The 25,866-nt window shown below is 41.4% G+C and overlaps 1 protein-coding gene across 5 annotated transcripts in view; it reads left to right on the top strand.

The window, feature by feature from the left end:
- LOC126334563 (extracellular sulfatase SULF-1 homolog) overlaps positions 1 to 25,866 on the top strand; it is a 1,305,433-nt gene that overhangs the window by 1,212,278 nt on the left and 67,289 nt on the right. For all 5 annotated transcript variants that reach the window (XM_049996948.1, XM_049996944.1, XM_049996947.1 and 2 more), the window contains 5 exons: positions 12,686 to 12,897; positions 19,349 to 19,493; positions 19,684 to 19,824; positions 20,145 to 20,370; positions 25,327 to 25,509. In XM_049996948.1, the coding sequence (XP_049852905.1) occupies positions 12,686 to 12,897; positions 19,349 to 19,493; positions 19,684 to 19,824; positions 20,145 to 20,370; positions 25,327 to 25,509 (907 nt within the window). The remainder of the gene's footprint in view (positions 1 to 12,685; positions 12,898 to 19,348; positions 19,494 to 19,683; positions 19,825 to 20,144; positions 20,371 to 25,326; positions 25,510 to 25,866) is intronic.

Below are 25,866 nucleotides of genomic sequence, written 5' to 3'. Positions count from 1 at the left end.
CAATTTTGGGGAGGTGGAGGGCTTGTACAATATGTAGTCTGGGTCAGTCTTGATAAAAACATCCTCCTCTGTCCAGCCACAGGCATTACTTGCTTGTGACAAGCTGAGGGATGTTTCTGTTACTATCACACCCTATAAGAGCTTGAATATGGTCCAGGGTATTATCTTCCACAGGGATCTTCTTTACAGTCCGATAATGAGCTGCGTGCCAACTTAGAGCACTGAGGAGTCCATTTTGTCTGGCGCCTCCACTGGGGTCCGAGGGATAATCAGGTTGCCACCAGTGCCTTCATCTTGGCCTTCGAGAGTGACACATTACCTGAGAAGGAAAGGTGATGGTCTACCGCTGTGATGTCAAGCCATAGATCCCTCACCCAATGCGGTGCTTTAAGAGCTGGAAGTTTGGCCATATGCCTTCCTGCTGTACTTCCAGCCTCATATGTCGAGATTGTGGTCGTCCATCCCATCCCAATATTGCATGTGTCCCACCTCCCATCTGTGTCAACTGTGGAGAGCACCATTCCCCTTGCTCACTGAACTGTAGGATTCTACAGAAGGAAAGGAAAATATTAGAATACAAGACTGTGGACCAACTGACCTACACTGATCTAAAAGGAAATTTGTAAGTCTCTGTCCCATCCATGTGTATGACAACATCTTACACCTCTGTTATACCTACTGTTTCAGCCCCATCTGTTGCACCAATTCCAGTCAGCTCTCAGAGCTCAGAGCCGTAAGACCACCTCTGTTTCTCCCGCACCACCTACTTTGAGAGCAACCCCCCCCCCTCCCCCAACTGTGGGGGACATCAGCCTCAACTTCAGTGGCAAAGCCTCCTAAACACTGGGGCTGCCACACACTTCAGTGTGGCTCATGGCAGTTACTCAGCCATTGATTTATCACTCTGCAACCAAGGACTTCTCCCATCTGTACACTGGAGAGCACATGACAACCTGTGTGGTAGTGACGACTTCCCCACAGCCACAGGTAACTGGTAATTGGGCTTCATGGTCCTTCTCAGTCCTGGAGACTAAATCAAAGAAGCCCTCCTATGTAGAGAAACCCAAGGAACAGTGCAAGAAATCAAAAAAGAAGACCCCCAAGAACAAGGAAATTGCAGTGGCACCCACACCACCACTACCTGCAAGCTTTGCGTTTGGGATGAGGTGAAGATTCTGGCGTCTGCTGAGGACCTACATCTCACCGGACCCTCTGACACAATGGATATAGACTGTGCAGGCAATAAGTCAGTGGCAGCAGGTGACCCTGAGGCATAAACTGCCTCATTGAGTGTTCCATGAGTTCCCAGTTTCACAATGATGTCATCCTCCAGTGGAATTCTGGTGGTTTTCTCTACTGCCTGGCTGAGTAACGGCAACTGCCAAGCTTAAAACCTGTTTTCTGCATTGCCCTCTAGGAAACCTGGTTCCCTGCAATGCGGACCGCTGCCCTCTGAGGCTATAAGGGATATTACAGGAACCATAGCGGCTCTACTCGAGTGTTACATGGGGTTTGTGTTCATGTCCTAAACTCAGTCTGTAGTGAAATAGTGCCCCTTCAAATCCCTCTTGAAGCAGTGGCTGCCAGGATAAGGATGATGCAGGAAATAACTGTCTGCATCGTTTATCTTCCTCGAGATGGTGCAGTACCCCTGAACGCTTTGGCTGCACTGACTGCTGAACTCCCTATACCCTTCCTACTTTTGGGAGATTTTAACACTCATAACCCCTTGTGGGGTGGTACCATGCTTACTGGCTGAGACAGAGATGTCGAAACTTTACTGTCTCAGTTTGACGTCTGCCTCCTAAATGCGGGGGCCGCAACACACTTCAGTGTGGCTCATGGCAGTTACTCGGCCGTTGATTTATCACTCTGCAGCCCAGGACTTCTCCCATCTGTACACTGGAGAGCACATGACGACCTGTGTGGTAGTGACCACTTCCCCATCTTCCTTTCACTGCCCCTGCATCAGCCCCTTGGACGCCTGCCAAGATGGGCATTAAACAAGGTGGTCTAGGAAACTTTCACCTCTGCTGTCACTGTTGAATCTCTCCCACATGGTAAACATCGATGTGATGGTTGAGCAGGTGACTACAACAATCGTTTCTGTGGCAGAAAGCGTGATCCCTCGCTCTTTAGGGTGCCCCCAATGAAAGGCATTCCCTTGGTGGTTGCTGGAAGTTGCAGAAGCAATTAAGGAGTGTCGGCGAGCTCTACAGTGGCATGAGCGGCACACTTTCCTGGAGCACCTCATAGCCTTTAAACGGCTCTGTGCCCCGTGTCCACCAACTTATGAAACAATGGAAGCAGGAGTGTTGAGAGAGGTATGTCTCGACCATTGGGTCTGAGCTAAGGTGAAACGTGTTTTTAGGTCCCAGACCCCAACAGGTGTTCCCAGTGTTAACATAAATGGCATGTACTCTACCGATGCAAATGCGATTGCCAAGCACTTTGCTGAGCACTATGCTTGAGCCTCTGTGTCAGAGGATTACCACCAGCCTTTCGCACTCTGAAACAGTGGCTGGAAAGGAAAGTCATCTCGTTCACTACATGCCACAGTGAATCCTATAACACCTCATTCACAGAGTGGGAGCTCCTCAGTGCCCTTGCACATTGCCCTGACACAGCTCCTGGGACAGATCGGATCCACAGGCAGATGATTAAACATCTCTCATCTGACTACAAGTGACATCTTCTCATCATCTTCAGCTGGACCTTGTACGATGGCATCTTTCCATCACAATGGTGGGAGAGCACCATCATTCCAGTGCTCTAACCCTGTAAAAACCCGCTTGATGTGGATAGCTATTGGCCCATCAGCCTCACCAATATTTTTTGTAAGCTGCTGGAATGTATGGTGTGTTGGCAGTTGGGTTTGCTCCTGGAGTCATGTGGCCTACTGGCTCCATGTTAGGGCAGCTTCCGCCAGGGTCGCTCTACCACTGATAATCTTGTGTCCCTCAAGTCTGCCATCTGAACAGCCTTTTCCAGAGGCCAACGCCTGGTTGCCATGTTTTTTAATTTACGAAAAGCATATGACACAATGTGGCAACTTCATATTCTTGCCACATTATCGAGTGGGGTCTCCAAGGCCCGCTCTCGATTTTTATCCAAAATGTTTTGTCACTCCGTACTTTCCGTGTCCAAGTTGGTGCCTCCCATAGTTGCCTCCACATCCAGGAGAATGGAGTCCTGTAGGGCTCTGTATTGAGTGTCTCTCTATTTTTAGTGGCCATTAATGGTATAGCAGCAGCTGTAGGGCCATCCACCTCATCTTCTCTGTATGCAGACGACTGCTGCATTTCATACTGCTCCACCAGTACTGGTGCTGCTGAGCAACACCTTTAGGGAGCCATCCAAAAGGTGTAGTCATGGGCTCTAGCCCATGGCTTTGTTTTCAGCCGTGAAGATGTGTGTCATGCATTTCTGTCAGTTTGTACCGTTTAACCAGAACCAGCATTTTACCTTAATGACAATCCACTAACTGTCATGGACACATATCGATTCTTAGGTCTGGTTTTCGACACTTGTTTGACTTGGCTTCCTTATATTTGTCAGTTTAAATGGAAGTGTTGGCAGCAGCTGGCACCCCCAGTGTTGCGTTTGCTCGATCCATTGCACCATTGCGGAGTTCGACTAGTGACAGGAGCCTTTAGGACAAGTCCAGTAACCAGCATACGGGTGGAGGCTGGAGTCCCTTAATTGAGGATCAGACATGCACAACTGCTCGCCAGTTATGTTGCACATATTCATAGCTCTCCTGAACATCCTAATTACTGTCTTCTTTTCCCAACCACGGCGGTTCACCTCCCGCATAGGTGGCCCAGGTCAGGGCTAATGAATGCATTTCACATATGATTGCTTCTGTCTGGCATCCTTGCTTTTACCACCTCTCCTTGAGATCCATTCACATACAACTCCACGGCGTAGCCGTAGGCCAAAGTTTTGCCTGGACCTTTTGCATGGCCCTAAGGACTCCATTAACCCTGCAGCTCTCTGCTGTCACTTCCTCTCAATTCTTGAAGTGTTCCAGGGCTCTGAAGTGGCTGATGGTCATGTAGGCTTCACCTACATTCATGGCAGCCATACTGAACAGCATTCCTTTCCCAATGGCTGCAGTGTATTCACTGAAGAGCTGATGGCCCTATCTTGTGCATTTGAGTAAATCCGTTCATGCTCTGGTGAATCTTTTCTCCTCTGTACTGACTCCCTGAGCAGCTTACATTCTATCGACCAGTGCTACCCTTGCCATCCTTTGGTAGCGACCATCCAGGAGTCCATCTATGCCCTGGAATGGTCCAGTCATTCCGTGGTGTTTGTCTGGACCCAGGACACGTCAGCATCCTAGGCAATGAACTTGCTGACAGGCTGGCCAGACAGGCTATGCGGAAACCACTTCTGGAGATGGGTCTCTCTAAACGTGATCTGTGTTCTGTTCTTACACCACAAGGTTTTTCAGCTTTGGGAGGTGGAGTGGCATAACAGTATGCACAATAAACTGTGTGTCATTAAGGATACTGCAAATGTGTGAAAGTCTTCACTGCAGGCTTCTCGCAGGGAATCAGTTGTCTTTTGTTGACTCCGCATTGACCATACGTGGCTCATACATGGTTACCTCCTTCGTCGTGAGGACCCACCTTAGTGTTGCTGTTGCTCCTAAATGACGGTTGTCCACCTCTTGCTGGATTGCCCACTTTTAGCCGCTCTGTGGCAGACTTTTAACTTTCCCAGCAGCCTACCTTCGATGTTGGGCAACAATGTTTCAACAGTAGCTTCAGTGTTATGTTTTATTCATGAGGGTGGGTTTTATAATTTGATCTGAGTTTTAGTGCATGTACTTTGTTCCTCTGTGTCCCCCACCATAGTGCTTTTAGGGTGGAATTTTAAATGTGTTGCAGAGTGGCTGGCTTCTCCTTTTTATTCTCGTGGTTGGCCAGCCACTGTAATCTTTCTTGTTTTACTCTTTTCTGATTGTCTCTTGGGCCTCTCTGCTGTTTCCTTGTCCTCTCTTATTCCTTTTAGTGTTTGTTGCCTTTTCTTCTTCTTCTTCCTTTATTATTATTATTGTTATTATTATTATTATGCTGTACGTGTCATTTGTTTTACTCTACCCTTTGTGGACTTGTTTTTTAGGACCAATGACCATGCAGTTTGGTCCCTCCCCCCCCCTCCCCCCCTTTCAAACTAACCAACCAACCAACCAACTTAGTACACTCCTCCACAAACATCACTAGCTGGACCACTGAGTCCAGTGATCTTATATGGAAGTGCAACACAGGTTCAGATATCTAAACTCCATGAAATAGGAACATTTGGGGTTTAACCTACGACGTTGGTGCATAATCTAATGACCAGGAAACCTTTTCTCTCCTCATCAGTCAAATTCTGATGAGGCAAATTTCTTGAGTTTCTATTATTTTGTTCTGGCTATCTGCAGATGAATCAGCCCCAGCAGTGGAGAAAAGCTTATGTCTCAGTGAAGGTGGGGTATCAATGAAAGCAGGTTTAGTATGATGAATATTATGTAAGTGGTGTGCAAGTATTTCAGCATGTTTAATAAGTTTTTACAAGAAGAGATTTTTAGGAGGCCAATTATGAATACAAAGTCAGATGTCTCCCTGGATACATGCATAACCTCTAGACTTCATAATGTAGAGCTAGGTTTGAGATTTGTTCAGAGATGAATATCATACTGTTCCATTATCAAAGTTGAATAAGTTTTAATGTGTTGTCAGGAACAACCATTGGATTAAAAGTTATTGTTTTCAATTAAATCCAAAGTTAGTAAGTTAAAAATATTTACTATCAAAAACAGTCTTGATCACAATTTATTTATTACGGTGACCGGTTTCGACCACTACTGTGGTCATCTTCAGACCTACAAGTTGTATACAAAGCTTTAATTAGAGGGCTACATACATTAAAGAAAATACATCAAGTTACAAAGCTATAAAACAATGAATTACCAATGAGTAAGAACCTCTTACTACTGGAGAAACCAATGCATGCCTTACTATATATAATGGAGGCTCCACCCACTTCCGATGGAATGATGTCAATACTAACCAATGGGTTATAGGTTGAATAATAATGTAAAATTTCTTAGTTAAAAGAACATTGTCAAGAAATAAAAATAAACACACACTAAACTGAGCTTATTTAACAGCTATTGTCAATTAAGAAACATTAAAAATATTTAAACATGTAGGATAAACAAACTTCATTTTGACAGTATATGGGTTGCTCTCTCAAGGCCTGTTAGTGAACCATTTGGAACCACTGGTTGCCATGGTGAAGTTGGATGCCTTTCCAAAGATGAGGCAGCAGGTTTCTTCCCCCTGACGTTGTAAAGTTGATAGGCAAACTAGTGGTTGCATGGTGAGGGTAAACACCAGTGCAAAGATGTGGCAGCAGGCTTCTTTCTAATGAAATTATTGCGAAAATGGAATGGCAAAGACTGTCACGTCAGACGATGTACTATTGAGCAGCAACATGTCTTTATTGAAATGATTTTTCAATGAGTAGGCTGCAATAATCTTTAGCTGACATGTACAGAACATGCTGCACAGATATAATTTACTGGTGTAATAAGAGACTCCCCCCCCCCCCCATGAACCATGGACCTTGCCGTTGGTGGGGAGGCTTGCGTGCCTCAGCGATACAGATGGCCGTACCGTAGGTGTAACCACAACGGAGGGGTATCTGTTGATAGGCCAGACAAACATGTGGTTCCTGAAGAGGGGCAGTAGCCTTTTCAGTAGTTGCAGGGGCAACAGTCTGGATGATTGACTGATCTGGCCTTGCAACACTAACCAAAACGGCCTTGCTGTGATGGTACTGCGAACGGCTGAAAGCAAGGGGAAACTACAGCCGTAATTTTTCCCGAGGACATGCAGCTTTACTGTATGATTAAATGATGATGGCGTCCTCTTGGGTAAAATATTCCGGAGGTAAAATACTCCCCCATTCGGATCTCCGGGCGGGGACTACTCAGGAGGACGTCATTATCAGGAGAAAGAAAACTGGCGTTCTACGGATCGGAGCGTGGAATGTCAGATCCCTTAATCAGGCAGGTAGGTTAGAAAATTTAAAAAGGGAAATGGATAGGTTAAAGTTAGATATAGTGGGAATTAGTGAAGTTCGGTGGCAGGAGGAACAAGACTTTTGGTCAGGTGAATACAGGGTTATAAATACAAAATCAAATAGGGGTAATGCAGGAGTAGGTTTAATAATGAATAAAAAAATAGTAGTGTGGGTAAGCTACTACAAACAGCATAGTGAACGCATTATTGTGGCCAAGATAGACACAAAGCCCATGCCTACTACAGTAGTACAAGTTTATATGCCAACTAGCTATGCAGATGATGAAGAAATTGATGAAATGTATGATGAGATAAAAGAAATTATTCAGGTAGTGAAGGGAGACGAAAATTTAATAGTCATGGGTGACAGGAATTCGTCAGTAGGAAAAGGGAGAGAAGGAAACATAGTAGGTGATTATGGATTGGGGCTAAGAAATGAAAGAGGAAGCCGGCTGGTAGAATTTTGCACAGGCCATAACTTAATCATAGCTAACACTTGGTTCAAGAATCATAAAAGGAGGTTGTATACATGGAAGAATCCTGGAGATACTAAAATGTATCAGATATATTATATAATGGTAAGACAGAGATTTAGGAATCAGGTTTTAAATTGTAGGACATTTTCAGGGGCAGATGTGGACTCTGACCACAATCTATTGGTTATGACCTGTAGGTTAAAACTGAAGAAATTGAAAAAAGGTGGGAACTTAAGGACATGGGATCTGGATAAGCTGAAAGAACCAGAGGTTGTACAGAGTTTCAAGGAGAGCATAAGGGAACAATTGACAGCAATGGGGGAAAGAAACACAGTAGAAGAAGAATGGGTAGCACTGAGGGATGAAGTAGTGAAGGCAGCAGAGGATAAAGTAGGTAAAAAGACAAGGGCTGCTAGAAATTTTTGGGTAACAGAAGAAATATTGAATTTAATTGATGAAAGGAGAAAATATAAAAATGCAGTAAATGAAGCAGGCAAAAAGGAATACAAACGTCTAACAAATGAGATCGACAGGAAGTGCAAAATGGCTAAGCAGGGATGGCTAGAGGACAAATGTAAGGATGTAGAAGCTTATCTCACTAGGGGTAAGATAGATACTGCCTACAGGAAAATTAAAGAGACCTTTGGAGAGAAGAGAACCACGTGTATGAATATCAAGAGCTCAGATGGCAACCCAGTTCTAAGCAAAGAAGGGAAGGCAGAAAGGTGGAAGGAGTATATAGAAGGTTTATACAAGGGCGATGTGCTTGAGGACAATATTATGGAAATGGAAGAGGATGTAGATGAAGATGAAATGGGAGGTAAGATAATGTGTGAAGAGTTTCACAGAGCACTGAAAGACGTGAGTCGAAACAAGGACCCCGGAGTAGACAACATTCCATTAGTACTAATGACAGCCATGGGAGAGCCAGTCATGACAAAACTGTACCAGCTGGTGAGCAAGATGTATGAGACAGGTGAAATACCGTCAGACTTGAAGAAGAATATAATAATTCCAATCCCAAAGAAAGCAGGTGCTGACAGATGTGAAAATTACTGAACTATCAGTTTAATAAGTCACAGCTGCAAAATACTAACGCGAATTCTTTACAGACGAATGGAAAAACTGGTAGATGCGGACCTCGGGGAGGATCAGTTTGGATTCCGTAGAAATGTTGGAATACGTGAGGCAATACTGACCTTACGACTTATCTTAGAAGAAAGATTAAGAAAAGGCAAACCTCCGTTTCTAGCATTTGTAGACTTAGAGAAAGCTTTTGACAATGTTGTCTGGAATACTCTCTTTCAAATTCTGAAGGTGGCTGGGGTAAAATACAGGGAGCGAAAGGCTATTTACAATTTGTACAGAAACCAGATGGCAGTTATAAGAGTTGAGGGACATGAAAGGGAAGCAGTGGTTGGGAAGGGAGTGAGACAGGATTGTAGCCTCTCCCTGATGTTATTGAATCTGTATATTGAGCAAGCAGTAAAGGAAAAAAAGAAAAATTTGGAGTAGGTATTAAAATTCATGGAGAAGAAGTAAAAACTTTGAGGTTCGCCGATGACATTGTAATTCTGTCAGAGACGGCAAAGGACTTGGAAGAGCAGTTGAACGGGATGGACAGTGTCTTGAAAAGAGGATATAAGATGAACATCAACAAAAGCAAAACGAGGATAATGGAATGTAGTCAAATTAAATCGGGTGATGCTGAGGGAATTAGATTAGGAAATGAGACACTTAAAGTAGTAAAGGAGTTTTGCTATTTAGGAAGTAAAATAACTGATGATGGTCGAAACAGAGAGGATATAAAATGTAGACTGGCAATGCCAAGGAAATCGTTTCTGAAGAAGAGAAATTTGTTAACATCGAATATAGTTCTATGTATCAGGAAGTCGTTTCTGAAAGTATTTGTTTGGAGTCTAGCCATGTATGGAAGTGAAACATGGACGATAACTAGTTTGGACAAGAAGAGAATAGAAGCTTTCGAAATGTGGTGCTACAGAAGGATGCTGAAGATTAGATGGGTAGATCACGTAACTAATGAGGAGGTATTGAATAGGATTGGGGAGAAGAGAAGTTTGTGGCACAACTTGACTAGAAGAAGGGATCGGTTGGTAGGACATGTTTTGAGGCATCAAGGGGTCACAAATTTAGCATTGGAGGGCAGCGTGGAGGGTAAAAATCGTAGAGGGAGACCAAGAGAGGAATACACTAAGCAGATTCAGAAGGATGTAGGTTGCAGTAGGTACTGGGAGATGAAGCGGCTTGCACAGGATAGAGTAGCATGGAGAGCTGCATCAAACCAGTCCCAGGACTGAAGACAACAACAACAACAACAACAACAATAAGAGACTTTCATTTACATAGGTTACATAATAATTCTTACACATACATACGAAGAGAAAAAAAATTAAAAAATCGTGAGAGAAGGTAGTTGTGCATATTTATGAAATATTGTCTATGAAGTTCGTATGTAGATTCCATTTTTTTTATTTTCATGTGACAGTTTTTAAAGTTAAAGCACAGAACAGCATAGAACATCACCTTCTCACATGCTGAATGTCGGTTTGCATAAATTGCAAACAAGTAAATTGTCATATGCACTTACGACATGATGAGCCTGGGTGAAATTATGAAAACTGAATAATTTTTCAGCTGCTAATATCGCAAAAATCATTTATTCATAAAGATTACCAGTTTTGTCAATTATCTGTTGCCATCTCCAGATCCAAAGATGGCGACACAGAATTTCCAAAACTGGCTATCTATATGTAAAGTACACTTATGCAAAAGAGGAGTATATTAACTGGAATATCTTAAGTAACCAAGACCTGCCCAATCCAGCCACCCAGCACTTCCTATTCCAGTTCTGTTATGGGCTTACTTTGCCTCATCAAATGTTCGGCCACTTGTGAAAGCAGCCATGTTGTACACCAGGTCTGCTGCAACCACTGCGCAGATTTTTATGTTGGTATGACAAGCAACCAGCTGTCCACTAGGATGAACGGCCACTGCAGAACTGTGACCAAGAGCAAAGTAGACCACCCTGAGGCACAACATGCAGTTGAAAATAACACACTTCATTTCAATGACTGCTTCGCAATCCTGGCCATCTGATTCCTCTACTCCACCACCAGCTTTTCTGAATTGTACAGATGGTAGTTATCCTTGTAACAGTCCTCCTTCATACACCAATCTTAAATACATTTGAGCCAAAGTTCAAACAGTTCTTGCTTAACCACTGCTTCTACACTGTCTCTGAATTTCTGCAACTACATAATAAGTAAATGTCATTTATCAAATATTGTTAATTATGAATTATGTCCCTTTGCACTATAATGCACTTCAATCATGTTGTCTCACTTAATAATTGCTCATCATACAGTATGTTATCAAAAATATCCGGACACCGCCAAAACATACATTTTTCTTACTGGTGCATTGTGCTGCCACCTACTGCCAGGTACTCCATATAAGTGACCTCAGTAGCCATTAGACATTGTGAGAGAGCAGAATGGGGCACTCTGCAAAACTCACGGACTTCGAACGTGGTGAGGTGATTGGGTGTCACTTGTGTCACACATCTGTATGCGAGGTTTCCACTCTCCTAAAGATCCCTAGGTCCACTGTTCTCAATGTGATAATGAAGTGGAAATGTGAAGGGACACATCTGCACAGAAGTGTACAGGCCGACCTTGTCTGTTGACTGACAGAGACTGCTGACAGTTGAAGAGGGACATAATGTATAATAGGCAGAGATCTATCCAGACCATCACACAGGAATTCCAAACTGCATCAGGATCCACTGCAAGTACTATGACAGTTAGTCGGGAGGTGAGAAAATTTGGATTTCATGGTCAAGCGGCAGCTCATAAGCCACACATCACGGCAGTAAGTACCCAATGATGCCTCACTTGGTAAGGATCATAAACACTGGACGACTCAACAGTGGAAAAACATTGTGTGGATTGACGAATCACAGTACACAATGTGGCGATCCGATGGCAGGGTGTGGGTGTAGTGAATGCCCGGTGAACATCATTTGCCAGCATGTGCAGTGCCAACAGTAAAATTCGGAGGCACTGGTGTTATGGGTGTCGTTATGTTTTTCATGGAGGGGGCTTGCACCTCTTGTTGTTTTGTGTGGCACTATCATAGCACAGGCCTACATTGATGTTTTAAGCACCTTCTTGCTTCCAACTGTTGAAGAGCAATTAGGGAATGGCGATTGCATGTTTCAACATGATCGAGCACCTGTTTGTAAAGCATGGCCTGTGATTGATTGGTTACATGACAATAACATCCCTGTAATGGACTGGCCTGTACAGAGTCCTGACCTGAATCCTATAGAACATCTCTGGGATGTTTTGGAACGCTGACATCATACCAGGGCTAACTGACCGACATCAATACCTCTCCTCAGTGCAACAGTCGGTGAAGAATGGGCTGCGATTCCCCAAGAAGCCATCCAGCACCTGATTGAACATATGCCTGCAAGAGTGGAAGCTGTCATCAAGGCTATGGGTAGGCCCACACCATATTGAATTCCAGCATTACCGATGGAGGGTGCCATGAACTTGTAAGTCATTTTATACCAGGTGTCCGGTTCCTTTGATCACATAGCGTATGTATGAGCAATGTAGTATGTCAGTTTATATTGTTATGTACTTTGATTGTATTTGTCATGAAGTCACGATGACCACTGTAATCATAAATTAATTGTATTTACCTCTTGTCCTATATCATATGTACAAACAATATGACAAAAATGATTTCCTGAACAACATAAATCAATAAACAACATTTAAAGTCATTCGTACACCACAGTGAATGCACAATATTATTTTACTGTAGCAAAATCTTTTATGTGGATTAATTTTACCAAAACAGACTGTTTCCTTAAAAAAAAGAAGAGTCAGTATCTATCAAACATGAATTGTTTGCATTGCTTATGAAACAGTATTTTGCTTCATTATTGAGCTGTGTGACTAAATACTTCTGATGAACAGAAGCTTTTTAATACAATAATCTGAATTAATGAAAGTTGTCTGATGTCTTAATAGAATGATGTTTACCTTCTGCCCTTAAAGCTGAGGTTTTATCAGTAACACATAATGATTTATACAGTAGTGGGAGGCGAGAAATACCAGAAGCTGCGCGACAAGAAGACACTCTCAGCACAACAGATGCAATAAGAATCTTCAGCCATACTACAGAGATGCCTACTTTGCCACCTGTCTTGAGCAGTGAAGTAGATGATTTCTTGGTCAATAATTCAGCAAATGTGCTACCACTTTCTCATGAAAGCAGCTTACTGGAAGAACTTCCGATACTAGCAAGTGAGTATCATTATTACAGAAAATATTCATTGTGTGTGCTTACTGTAATTACATATGTTAATAAGCTGGTCATTGACATGATTTAATGAAACTGTATTGTGTGTGCTTACTGTAATTACATATGTTGATAAGCTGGTCATTGACATGATTTAATGAAACTGTATGGTTAACTAGCTAAACTCACAGCCATCATCTTGCATAAGAGCAACGGATAATTCCCTCTCCTGTCAGTTTCGTATTGCAAATTTTGATTGAAATAAATCATTGCTAGGAAGGATTTCATCTTTGTATTGTTATCAGTAACAGTGTCACAAATTTCCAGTCAACCGTTTGCAAATTCTATTTGTGACATTGTAATTAATTATGGTATGTTCAAAACATCATCAATGTCTGTTATTTTACATCTGTATTAACATATAGTGACTGTTTTAGAAATAATTTTATTACACCTTAGATAGCTGAGACAAAACTTGAAGATATTTATTCATCATATTGACACTTGTGATTCCCTGCATTCATATAAATACCTTAAAAGAGTAATTGAGACTATTAATCTAATACATATGATTGCATAGTTTTGGTTACCTAATATTTGGAGTACATTCTATGTTTTTTGTGTTTTTAAGAAGCAGCATAGTTCATGCAAAGTGTTAACATATTTTTATCTTTGTGAATCTGGAACTTCCCACATGGCTAATGTTTTTAGAAGTGCTAGAGACGTGTAGATTTTGTAGAGAAAGTCATTTCTTAATATAAACTGAAGCTTGAAATGTACTTCAGCAAGCATCAGCAGATGTGACCAAAGGTTAACTACTTGGGTCACAAAGATGATAAAAGTACAGAAAATAAAAATAAGTGGCGATCTACCCCTCCTGAATGCAATAAACTTTATTACTTATCGTTTTTCAATGGCATATTCAATTAAACTGCTCATTCTCCATAACATTACCTTTCCCTCACTGTGAGCTTCCCAGAAACAAAAGGGAGTGCTGTGGAATAACCTCAACCTAAGCCTTTAGCAGCAGTAGGGTAACCATTAGCAGCAATTGATAGAAAACTGAATCTCCCTGCATATCTGGCCCATAAGGCTTTCGCCATATTCCTAAATAATGACATTATCAAGAGACCTATTGATATGTGCCCATGGCACATCTTCCAGCATTTTTATTCCGCGACATTAAAAATGTAGGAAGCTGCAAGACTCTGAACATAAAAGAATGTAAACAGTCCAGGGTATTAAACTGACAGTACATACCAGTCAGCAATTATATAATACACTGAAAAGCCAAAGATACTGGTACACCTACCTAATAACGTGTAGGGCCCCCACAGGCACACAAAAGTGCCATGACATGACATGGCATGGACTTGACTAATGTCTGAAGTAGTGCTGAAGGGAATTGACACCATGAATCCTGAAGGGCTATGCCCCATTGCTCATGCGCCAATTATAACACTAAGAGTATGAGGGGGTGAACTTTTCTGAATGGCGCGTTGCAGGGCATCACATATGTGCTCAATAATGTTCATGTCTGGGGAGTTTTGTGACCAACAAAAGTGTTTAAACTCAGAAGTGTGTTCCTGGAGCCACTCTGTAGCAATTCTGGTTGTGTGGGGTGTCACATTGTCCTGCTGGAATTGCCAAAGTCCGTTGGACATGAACGGATATAGGTGATCAGACAGAATGCTTATGTATGTGTCACCTGTCAGAGTCATTTGTAGACATGTCAGGGGTCCCATATCGCCCCAACTGCACAAGCCAAACACCACAACAGAGCCTCCATCAGCTTGAACAGTCCTCTGCTTACATGCAGGGTCCATGGATTCATGAGGTTATTTTCATACTCATACGCATTCATCCGCTCGATACAATTTGAAACGAGACTCATCTGACCAGACAACATGTTTCCAGTCATCAACAGTCCAACGTCAGTGTTGAAGGGCCCGGCAAGGCATAAAGCTTTCTGTCATGCAGTCATCGAGGGTACATGAGTCGGCCTTTGGCTCTGAATGCCCACATTGATGATGTTTCACTGAATGGTTCACATGCTGGCACTTGTTGATGGCCCAGCACTGAAATCTGCAGCAATTTGCAGAAGGGTTGCACTTCTGTCACGTTAAACAATTCTCTTCTGTCGTTGTTGGTCCTGTCCTTGCAGGATTTTTTTTCGGATGCAACAATGTCAGAGATTTGATGTTTTACCAGATTCCTGATATTTATGGCACACTTGAGAAACTTATGTATGGGAAAATCCCCTCTTCATTGCTATCTCAGAGATGCTGTGTCTCATCGCTCATGCACCAATTATAACAATAAATTCAAACACGTTTAAATCTTGATGAAGGTTTCTCAGATCTCCAGCCGGGTGGTAGCATTGATAGCTCGCGACATTTCGGGAAGTGTCATACTACCCATCTTCTGGGGAAGTGTTGAGATTCGCGGAGAGTGGGCTATTTATATGCACAGTCACCCACCTCCACTAGACCTCAGGGGGCTGCGGTGGACCAGCGGCGTGTGCGTGGTGGTGGGGATGGTGGTCACCCCCAGCAGCTGCGTTCAGTTCTCGGTGTAAGCATTCTGTCTATGTCCGTGGCGGAGGACGTTGACGGTGGTGGCTGGTTGCATGAATGAGGAGCACAAAGACAAACAGTACTGACCAACCTGGTACATAGGGCACGCGCTGTCTGTGACGACAGCCTGCCATCCAAGCAACACCTGAGGGAAGTCTTCCATCAAAATGGCTACAGTGAAACGCAGATCAACAGGGCGCTTAAAAGGAAGAAGGAAGCAGAGAGAACCCCAGATGAAGATGTTGAAGAGGAAGAAGACAAACAGCTCGCGTTCCTTCTGTACGTGGGTCCGCTCTCGGCCAAAACTGCACAACTTCTGGGCAAATACAATATCAAAACCATTCTCCAACCACCACCAAAGACAAGGGAGCTTCCAGGTTCTGCCAAAGATGCGTTGAACCTTAACACACCAGGAGTATACAGCATACCATGAGAATGTGGAAAACAATACATTGGGCAAACACTGCGCTGCATATCTCAACGCTGCGAAGAACATATCAGATGTGTGTGACTAGGTCACACAGAAAAATCAGCCATAGCGGAACACAGCATAAATGAAGAACACATCTTCAACTTTGAAAACACGAAGGTACTGTGCCGAGCATCTGGCTTCTGGGAAAGTGTTATCAAAGAATCCATAGAAATAGTGATTCATGACAATCTGGTCAATAGATGTGAGGGATACCAATTCAGTGCAGCATGGAACCCTGCGATAGTGGCAATCTGTCGAGAGGGCGCCTGCCAATGTCCTCTGCCGTGGATGCAGACAGAATGCTTACACCAAGAACCAAATGCAGCTGCTGGGGACAATCATCATCCCCACCAACGTGCGCATGCTGCTGCTCCACTGCAGCCATCCAAGGTCTAATGGAGAGGGGTGACCACGCATATAAATAGCCCGCTCTCTATGAACTCAACACTTTGCTGGAAGATGGATAGTATGACACTTTCCGAAATGTCATGAGATATCAGCGTTACCACCTGGCTGGAGACGTGAGAAACCTTCAATAGTTTACACCGGGAAAGCCTACAGTCACATACACTTAAATCTTGATAACCTGCCACTGTAGCAGCATTACCTGGTCTAACAACTGCGCGAGACTTTTGCTGTCTTATATAGGCATTGCCGAATGCAGCACTGTATTCTGCCTGTTTACGTGTCTCTATATTTGAATACGCAGGCCTATATCAGTTTCTTTAGTGCTTCAGTGTGTGAACATTTTCACAAGTGGCTCACCAATGATATAGTGAAAGGCAAACACTTAACATAGGCATCAAGTGGCACACAAACAATTTGAGACAGACTCAGTGTGTGACTATATGTATATGCTGTGACAAAGAACATAATTTCATTAGCCATGCAGACCTCTTCAAAAGAATAGATACCATGCATTCATATACTTGATTCACCTCGGTGGGCAATGAATCCACAACCTTTGGCATGGATGCACATTTACGTTCAACCTCCAGTGGGAATCTAAAGTTAGGGAGCTTGGAGGACATTGATGGGAACTGTGGATAGGTGGTGCTAGGTGAGAGCCAGCCTGGGAATGTGCTGAGGTAGCCCACACATTTGTGATAAATATGATGTGTGGGTGGCACAGTGATTCACACAACTGTCTCATAAGCAGGAGATCCTGGGTTAAAGTCCCAGTCCAGCACAAATTTTCACTCATCACTACTGATTTTGCATGAAGTCCCGATGCAGCTGATATCATTAATTCCTTCCCTTCCCTTTCCTTGCTCCCCCCTTCCCCTTTAATTTACGTATCAAGTGACATATGAGGTGCGACAGTAGAGTAATGAGACTGATGTGGAAAAAAAATATTGCTTACCGTTTTAGTCAGGTTTAGTGTTGTCTCCTTCAGAGTAGTTCCCTTCTGATTGCACACACTTTTTCCAGCGCCTCTGCCATTGATGGTAACATTTCTGGAACTCATCTTCTGTAATATCCTCCAAGACCCTCGTCACAGCTTTTTGGACATCTTGAGTTGTTTGAAAATGGTGTCCCTTGACCACCATTTTGACTTTTGGAAATAGAAGAAAGTCGCACTGAGTGATATCTGGTGAATAAGGTGGCTGTGGTAGTACTGAAATGTGTTTTGAGATTAAAAATTGCTGTACTGACAGAGCAGCATGGGATGGCGCATTATCGTGATGTAGAATCCAATTATCAGCAATGTTGGCATGGACATGAAGAACTCTTTTACAAAGTCTTTCTAAAATTTCATTGTAGTAATATTGATTAACTGTTTGTCCAGGAGGCAGCCACTGTTTATGAACAATTCCCTAGGAATCAAAGAAGCACACAAGCATGCATTTCACTTTTGACTTTGACATGTGAGCTTGTTTTGGTCTGGGTGATCCCTTTGAGCACCATTGCGAACTTTGGCATTTTGTCTCTGGAATTGTACCAAAAACCAACTTTCATCACCAGTGATAACACGACTCAAAAATTCTGGATTGATTTTTATTTGCTCTAACAGATCGGATGCCATAGTTTTCCCTGTTTCTCGTTGTTGTGGTGTGAGATTTTTGGGGACCATTTTTGCACAAGTCTTTCTCATACCAAGAACTTCAGTTATTATTAGACGAACCATTTCTCGATTGATGTTCAGTTCTTCTGCAATCATTTTCACAGATAATCTTTGATCAGATCGTATGAGTTCATGCACCCTGGCCAAGTTGACATCTTGATGTTGATGGTTGTCCACTGCGGTCTTCATCTTCAACATTTGTTCTGCCTTCACTAAACATATTATGCCAATGAGAAACTTTAGCTCTTGACATAACTTCCTCTCCAAAAGCTTTCTGAAGCTTACTGTAAGTTTTCATCGTGTTTTCACCCAATTTAATGCAAAAAGAAGTGGCATACCATTGTTCAATATTATGCGGTTCCATTTCCATGATGAGAGACAGAAAAATGTGTTCACATATTACAGCACAACTCACAACTGAGCAGTTGCATTGATGTGCCGCTTGGACTAGAAGCAGCTTATAGACCAAGGTCAAAGATATTGTGCTTACACAAGCCTGCAAAGAAAATCAGTCTCATCACTTTATTGTCGCACCTCATGTGTCATTTCTGCAAATGATGTCGAGTTGCCACTTTGAACTATCACAATGTGCTATGATGCATGGTCCTGTTAGAGATAGTATGCTCCTAACTTTTATTGAGGACCTAGAGTTTAACATGAAAGAGTAATCACTTTGTGAGTGACATTTCTTTGTATATGTAAAGTATCATCAGAACTGAATATGTTAGGTGCTGACAGTACCCTGGAACAAACCAGGGAGCAAATGCTAAAATTGATTTGACTTGTGACTGAGCTACTAAGTCATTCAGGAATAATTTACTTTAAATTTGATAACAAAAAGAATTTACAACCAGTTTCCAGGCATTTCCAGAAATATATGGTGCATATTTGTTCTTGTATTAAGAATTATTTGTTTTAAAAATGTTCATAAAGAGATATCATGAACCGGAAGATCTGCGTGCTGAATGTTACTGAAACAAAAGCACAAATTCCAGATTTTGTTCATTGAAATCATTTTGCAAGAAAAATGTTTTTCTACTGCCTTATTCCTGTCTCTGAATTTTTGTCATTATTCATTGGAATAATGCATTATAATAGATGCAAGCCTAAAGATGAGGGCTATGTACTTCATCACATTGCTCATTTGCTGCAGCGAGCTGTATTTACTTGAATGAGGGTGTATATCTTCACAGACAGTGGAGTTAAATTGACAGCTATACACATGACACCACTTACTGCCATGTGTGCTCAACAGTTGACTACTTTATTGTAATGTGAATAGTCAAATGTCATTGAGTAACATTTTTCGAAATTATTGAAACATAATTTTTAATTTTTTTAAGGACCAGATTTGCAGTCTGACAACAGAATTGTGCCAGTGGTTGGAAACAGTAAAATAGAACGACTTGCTCTGGAATGCCAGAGACCTGAAATGCAAGCCCCATGTCACCTCGGACAGAAGTGGCACTGCACTGCAGATGGTAACAGGTAGTCCCAGAAGATATAGATATATATTATACCACATGTTTAAAGTTGTTTTTAAAAGTTTTCATTCAGAGAGTGAATTTAATTAAATACAGCACTTATATACACTGACTTGTTTAACAACAGAAATTAATAACTGAAAACAGTATGTGAGCTTTTAACTTATGACAGGCGACTTGTCTTCCTGAAATAGGTGGCGAAAGCACAAATGCAAGTTTCAGACCTCCCTGGCTCCAAGACTTCCTGGGAAGAAGTGTACATGTTTCACAGATTCAGGACATATGTTTACACACATTGAAAGTGATGACAGACGAGGCCAGCGTCAATTTACCCGGTGAGTCATATTTTGGAAAACTGATAACAGTCACTACTGAAAGAGGGTGCTCTTAGAATGTAGATAAGATGTACTATGTTATTGTTTCATTATTGTGTAAATATAATTTTTGTCTACTGCGCCCTCTGCCATGCACTGCTTGTAGAGTGTATATGTAGACATAGGTGCCCCGTATGTCCCAGTCCCAGTGAATGTTAAACTGGTACTTTTCTTCTGTTCATTTTTATGTAAGCTGCAGAGTATTGTTACATTCCAATAAATGATGACGTACACAGTCAATGAAATAATTAGTTACTGTATTTCTTTGTGTGTTCTGTCAGTGCACAGCTGGTCAGAGATATGAAGACAAAGATGTTACCACCAGTACGCCAACGAAGACGTGTTGCTCCAGAACTTCGGCATCAGTTGATTCTAAATGCTGTCGATTCTGATACTCTGAACAGCCTCTTAGCACAGTATCACACGCATACCCGTAGGAAACGTGACACTGCTGACACACTTACTGATATCATGGCCGACATAGAGGATGAAATTTCTACTTTAAAGGTGCAGTAAGGCTTCTTTTCATTGTTTGTAAACTTAGCTGAATGTTTAATATCATGATTATTGTGTATATAATGGTGGGAATTGTTGAAAATGTGGAACAATTGTTGAGATCTCATACATTAGTTAAACTCTGAAAGACAGACACTGAAACTTATTTAAAACTTGTATATATGTTAATGTGCTCTGGTTCTTAATCAAATATTTCAGACCCCAGCATAAAGGATCTTTCCTGCCTTTGAGGAAAATTTTATGCTAATTAGATCTTCAGTAACTCATGATTGTCAAAATTTCTCACTGAATAGGATACTCACATCTACCTGTAACTAAATTATGTATCTGAATACAGTGTAACCAGTTCTCTCATTCCCTGTCTTTTTTGCACAGTGATGATAAAGAAATCAAAATAAAAAGATTCTTCAGGTCACACTGATCTTGTATGTTTTCTTCCAGCTATATTGAGGTTGGTTTGTATTTGTTTTAATTCAGTGCCAAAATAAGTAATGAAATGTAATGTAAGGTATTGTATTTTAAAACAACAAACAGTGGCTGAAGAATTTAAATAATGCTCTTCATTCAATAAAGCAGATATCCCTGTGTGTCTTTATTGTATAACAGTTTTACAGTCTCACAAATTTCCTTGTTGTGACCAGGATATGAGTTACACCATATTATTGCCATCTTCAGATACGATAATCCATAAAGAGTTTCACCATGATGTATACAAACATCATGATGATGATCAGTATGCATTACTAAATTTGTACATAATGGTGAAACTGTTTGTGCATTAATTATCATATCTGGAGAAGACATTGATTTGCTGAAACCAATAATGTAAATATTTGTAGTAATTAGGTGATCTTCATGTAATAAATTATTAAATATATACTGAAGAGCCAAAGAAATTGGTACACCTGCCTAATATCATGTAGGACCGCATAAGCAAGCAGAAGCGTCGCAACACAATGTGGTATGGACTTGACTAATGTCTGAAGTAGGTCTGGAGGGCATTGACACTATGAATCGTGCAGGGCTGTCCATAAATCCATAACAGTAATAGGGGGTGGTGATCTCTTCTGAGCAGCATATTGCAAGGCATCCCAGATATGTTTCCAGAATGAGATTTTCACTCTGCAGTGGAGTGTGTGCTGATATGAAACTTAATTTGATCTACCAGGAAGTTTCATATCAGCACGCACTCTGCTGCAGAGAGGAAATCTCATTCTGGAAACAACCCCCATGCTGTGGCTAAGCCATGTCTCCACAATATCCTTTCTTTCAGGAATGCTAGTTCTGCAAGGTTTGTGGGAGAGCTTCTGTAAAGTTTGGAAGGTAGGAGATGAGGTACTGGCAGAAGTAAAGCTGTAACGGCGGGATGTGAGTCATGCTTGGATAGCTCAGTTGGTGGGGCACTTGCCCATGAAAGGCAAAGGTCCTGAGTTCGAGTCTCGGTCCAGCACACAGTTTTAATCTGCCAGGAAGTTTCATCCCAGATATGCTCAATAATGTTCATGTCTGGAGAGTCTGGTGGTGAGTGGAAGTGTTTAAACTCAGAAGAGTGTTCTCGGAGCCACTCTGCAGCAATTCTGGATATGTGGGTGTCACATTGTCCTGCTGGAATTGCCCAAGTCCATCTGAATGCACAATGGATATGAATGGACACAGTTGATTAGACAGGATGCTTACATATGTGTCACCTGCCAGAGTCATATTTAGATTTATCAGGGGTCCCGTATCACTCCAACTGCACACGCCCTACACACTTGCAGAGCCTCCACCAGCTTCAACAGTCCCCTGCTGACATGCAGGGTCCATGGATTCGTGAGGTTGTCTCCTTACCCGTACACATCCATCCACTTGATACAATTAGAAATGAGACTCACACGAGCAGGCAACACGTTTCCAGTCATCAACAGTCCAATGTCGGTGTTGACAGACCTAAGTGAGGCATAAAGCTTTGTGTCGCACAGTCATCAAGGATACACGAGTGGGCCTTTGGCTCCAAAAGCCCACATCAGTGATGTTTCATTGAATGGTTCACACTCTGACACTTATTAATGGGCCAGCATTGAAATCTGCAGCAATTTGTGGAAGGTTTGCACTTCTGTCATGTTGAACAATTTTCTTCAGTCATCATTGGTTCCGTTTTTGCAAGATCTTTTTCTGGATAAAGCGGTGTCAGAGATTTGATGTTTTACTGCGTCTCTGATATTCGCGGTACACTCATGAAGTGGACGTATGGGAAAATCACTACATCAGAGATGCTGTGTCCCATCGCTCTGGCACCAGCTATAACACCAATTTCAAACTCGCTTAAATCTTGATAACCTGCCATTGTAGCTGCAGTAACTGATCTAACAACTGTGCCAGACTCTAGTTGTCTTATATAGGTGTTGCCGACCCCAGCACTCTAGTCTGCATTTTATACAAGGTGTGTCCAAACAGTAAGGTGACTCTATATTTTTATGAAAAAATATTTATTAATTCATTAATACTCATGTTGTCCCCTTCACAGTAATCCCCCCCAGATACAATACACTTGTGCCAATGCTTCTTCCAATCATCAAATTACTTTTCATAAGCACTTTTTCGTACAGCCTTGAGTACTGCCAGCGTTGCAGTTTTTATTTCCTCAGTCGTTGAAAATCTTCGTCCTTTCATAGGTCTCCTCTGTTTTGGGAACAGAAAAAAGTCACAGGAGGCCAAATCTGGTGAATATGATGGATAAGGCATGATTGTCATGTTGTTTTTGGCCAAAAAATATCTCACAAGCAACCATGAATGAGCTGGTCCATTGTTGTGATGCAAAAGCCATGAATTGTTTTTCCACAATTCCGGACTTTTTACATATTGCTTCTTGCAAACATCCCATAGCATAAATATAATAATTCTTATTGACCATATGACCTTGAGGCAAAAATTCATGATGTAGGATGCCACAGTATTTGAAAAAAACAGTGAGCAAAACTTTGGTATTTGATTGAACTTGGCGTGCTTTTTTCAGTCTTGGCTCTCTAGGATGCTTCCATTGTGACAATTGGGCTTTGGTTTCGATGTCATAACTGTAAACCCATGTTTCATCAGCAGTTATGAATCTGTTTAGCAAATCAGGATCATCATTGAAACCATTCAAGAGCACCTGAGCGATGCTCATGCAATGGTTCTTCTGATCAAAATTGAGAAGTTTTGAAACAAACTTTGCCGACACACATCTAATGCTCACAACATCCAGAAAAATTGCCTGACATGAGCTGACCATTATGCCAACATCCTCAGCAACTTATCTTATGGTAATTTGATGATTTTCCAAAACAATTTGCTTCACAGCTTTATGTTATCATCTGTTGTTGATGTGCTGGGGTGTTCAGAACTAGGTTCATCATTGGCATCTTCTCGGCCATCTCGGAAGAGCTTGTACCACTTGTAAACATATTTTTACTTATAGCAGACTCACTGTATTTCAAGTGTTTCAGAGCACTTTATTCCATATTTCACACAAAATTTGATGCAAAGTTTTTGCTCCATTTCTTATAATAATCCAAAATCGCCAAGTACACTAAAACAAATACTAATAATTAACAAAGCTTTTCAGACAATATGTTCATACCTGATGCTTCAGTGCTTCACCAAATCCTAAGTTCGTACTTAACTCTAGATAGTTTGGCATAGACTCTATATAACATTCATTTTCGTTTGGTGCTTGACCACTGTCATCAGGTCTCCTTCTTCCTTGGAGTCCACAAAAATCCAAAGCACAACTGCAAAATGCAAGTGACCCCTCACTGGCCCGTCCAAACTACATATCCATCATCACTTTATGCACTGTGCCCACATTTTTCGTCCTCATATCTGCACATAAATTCCAACAAACCCAGGCACAGCAAATGCTCTTTACTGTGCTGCTAATTAAAGTCACATTTTTCACACATACATCTTTCATTGGTCTAGTAAACGGAAAGTGAGACATGTTGCTATTATAGCAACATCTACCACTACAATGTATAACAATAATAGTTTTATTTTATTCACGACAGTAATTTTCAGCGACTGTAGTATTATGTTTTCAGGATAAATTTCAGTTATCAGCTGCAAATAAGTTTTATTATGCTGTACCAGTTTTGACAAATTAATTTGTCATCTTCAGAAGCTTAGTATTACTTTAGCAGATGTCAACACATTCTTCATAGAAGGATAATCACATATATGTATCTGTTATGCTCAGATACATTGATGTGATTATGTTACTGTAAATTGTCAGTCAGTGTTTAACATAATCACATAAAATGTGTATGTTTCTTGACCTACCATGGCATTATCCCTCTATGAAGAAGATACTGACATCTGCTAAAGTAATACTAAGTTTTTGAAGCTAAATTAATTTGTCAAAAGGGTAAAGCATAATCAAATTTATTTGCAACTGATGACTGAAATTTATCCTGAAAGAAAGTTTTGAACAATTTCATCTTTTCTTTTTCTTACGGTTGAGCCTGAGTGCTTAGATTGTAATACTAATGATTCTGGCAGGTTAACTATAGACCAGTAAATAATATTTACTAAGGAACGTAGCTTATGTACTATGCCTTGGACTGCAGGATAAATTCCAACTTAACAACTAACAGCAGAGATAGGCAGAAACATAGCCCACATAAGAAATTTTGGAGTGTAGGTTTATGTGCCTTGTGACAGAAGAGTGCTGGAGTAGAGGGGACTAACTTCTAAAGTTATTTATGATCAAGAATCACTGGAGAGACATCAGGACAGGATTTTTGTTTTCCACAATCAATCCCAAGTCTCATTTCTTCCAATCCTCTTACATCTTTTACCAGATGAAGCAATCTTTGTTTCTAAGTGGCAGCCATGACTTTCTGCTTGTGTTTGTCCCTGGTGCTGCTGGGTAAAGAGAATAAATCAAACACCTCAGGTTGTGCTTTCATAACATATCCTGTATGCTTACAGGAATCACAAGGCAACAACGATAATTCGCATCAAGATTTTTATCCTGGAGGTTGTGTTAGGACATCAAATGGTAGCGTCAACTGTACAAATGCTGTCTATGAGGATCCACGCGCATGGCGCTCATCTCGTAAGAGTATAGAAGAACGAATCCGAGAGCTCAAGCAAGAACTCAGTGTGCTAAAGGTGAGACATGCAAATTTGCATTTGTATTGTTATGAAATGTAAGATGAACAGTACATGTAGACTCTAAAACATGTTAACTAAAGTTGATAGGCATATATAAGTATAAAAGTCTCACATTATTATCATAAATTAAATAAATCGATAATTCATAACACATATCTGCCCATCCTTTAAGCATTGGCATGCAGATGTGAGGATTAAAAACTGGTACCTTTTTTTTCTTTCCCCAATGTTAATGTTGCTTGTAAAGAAATATATGTCAACTTTGCAAGCAACTTTTAACTTTTGCTTCCGAGATACAGTTTCAAGAATATTCTATGACATACTGAATGAATAAATGTGTGCATTATTTCAGAT

The sequence above is a fragment of the Schistocerca gregaria genome, chromosome 2 (genome assembly GCF_023897955.1).
Source record: "Schistocerca gregaria isolate iqSchGreg1 chromosome 2, iqSchGreg1.2, whole genome shotgun sequence".
Lineage (NCBI taxonomy): Eukaryota > Metazoa > Arthropoda > Insecta > Orthoptera > Acrididae > Schistocerca > Schistocerca gregaria.
This window is presented reverse-complemented; position numbering and strand designations above follow the sequence as displayed.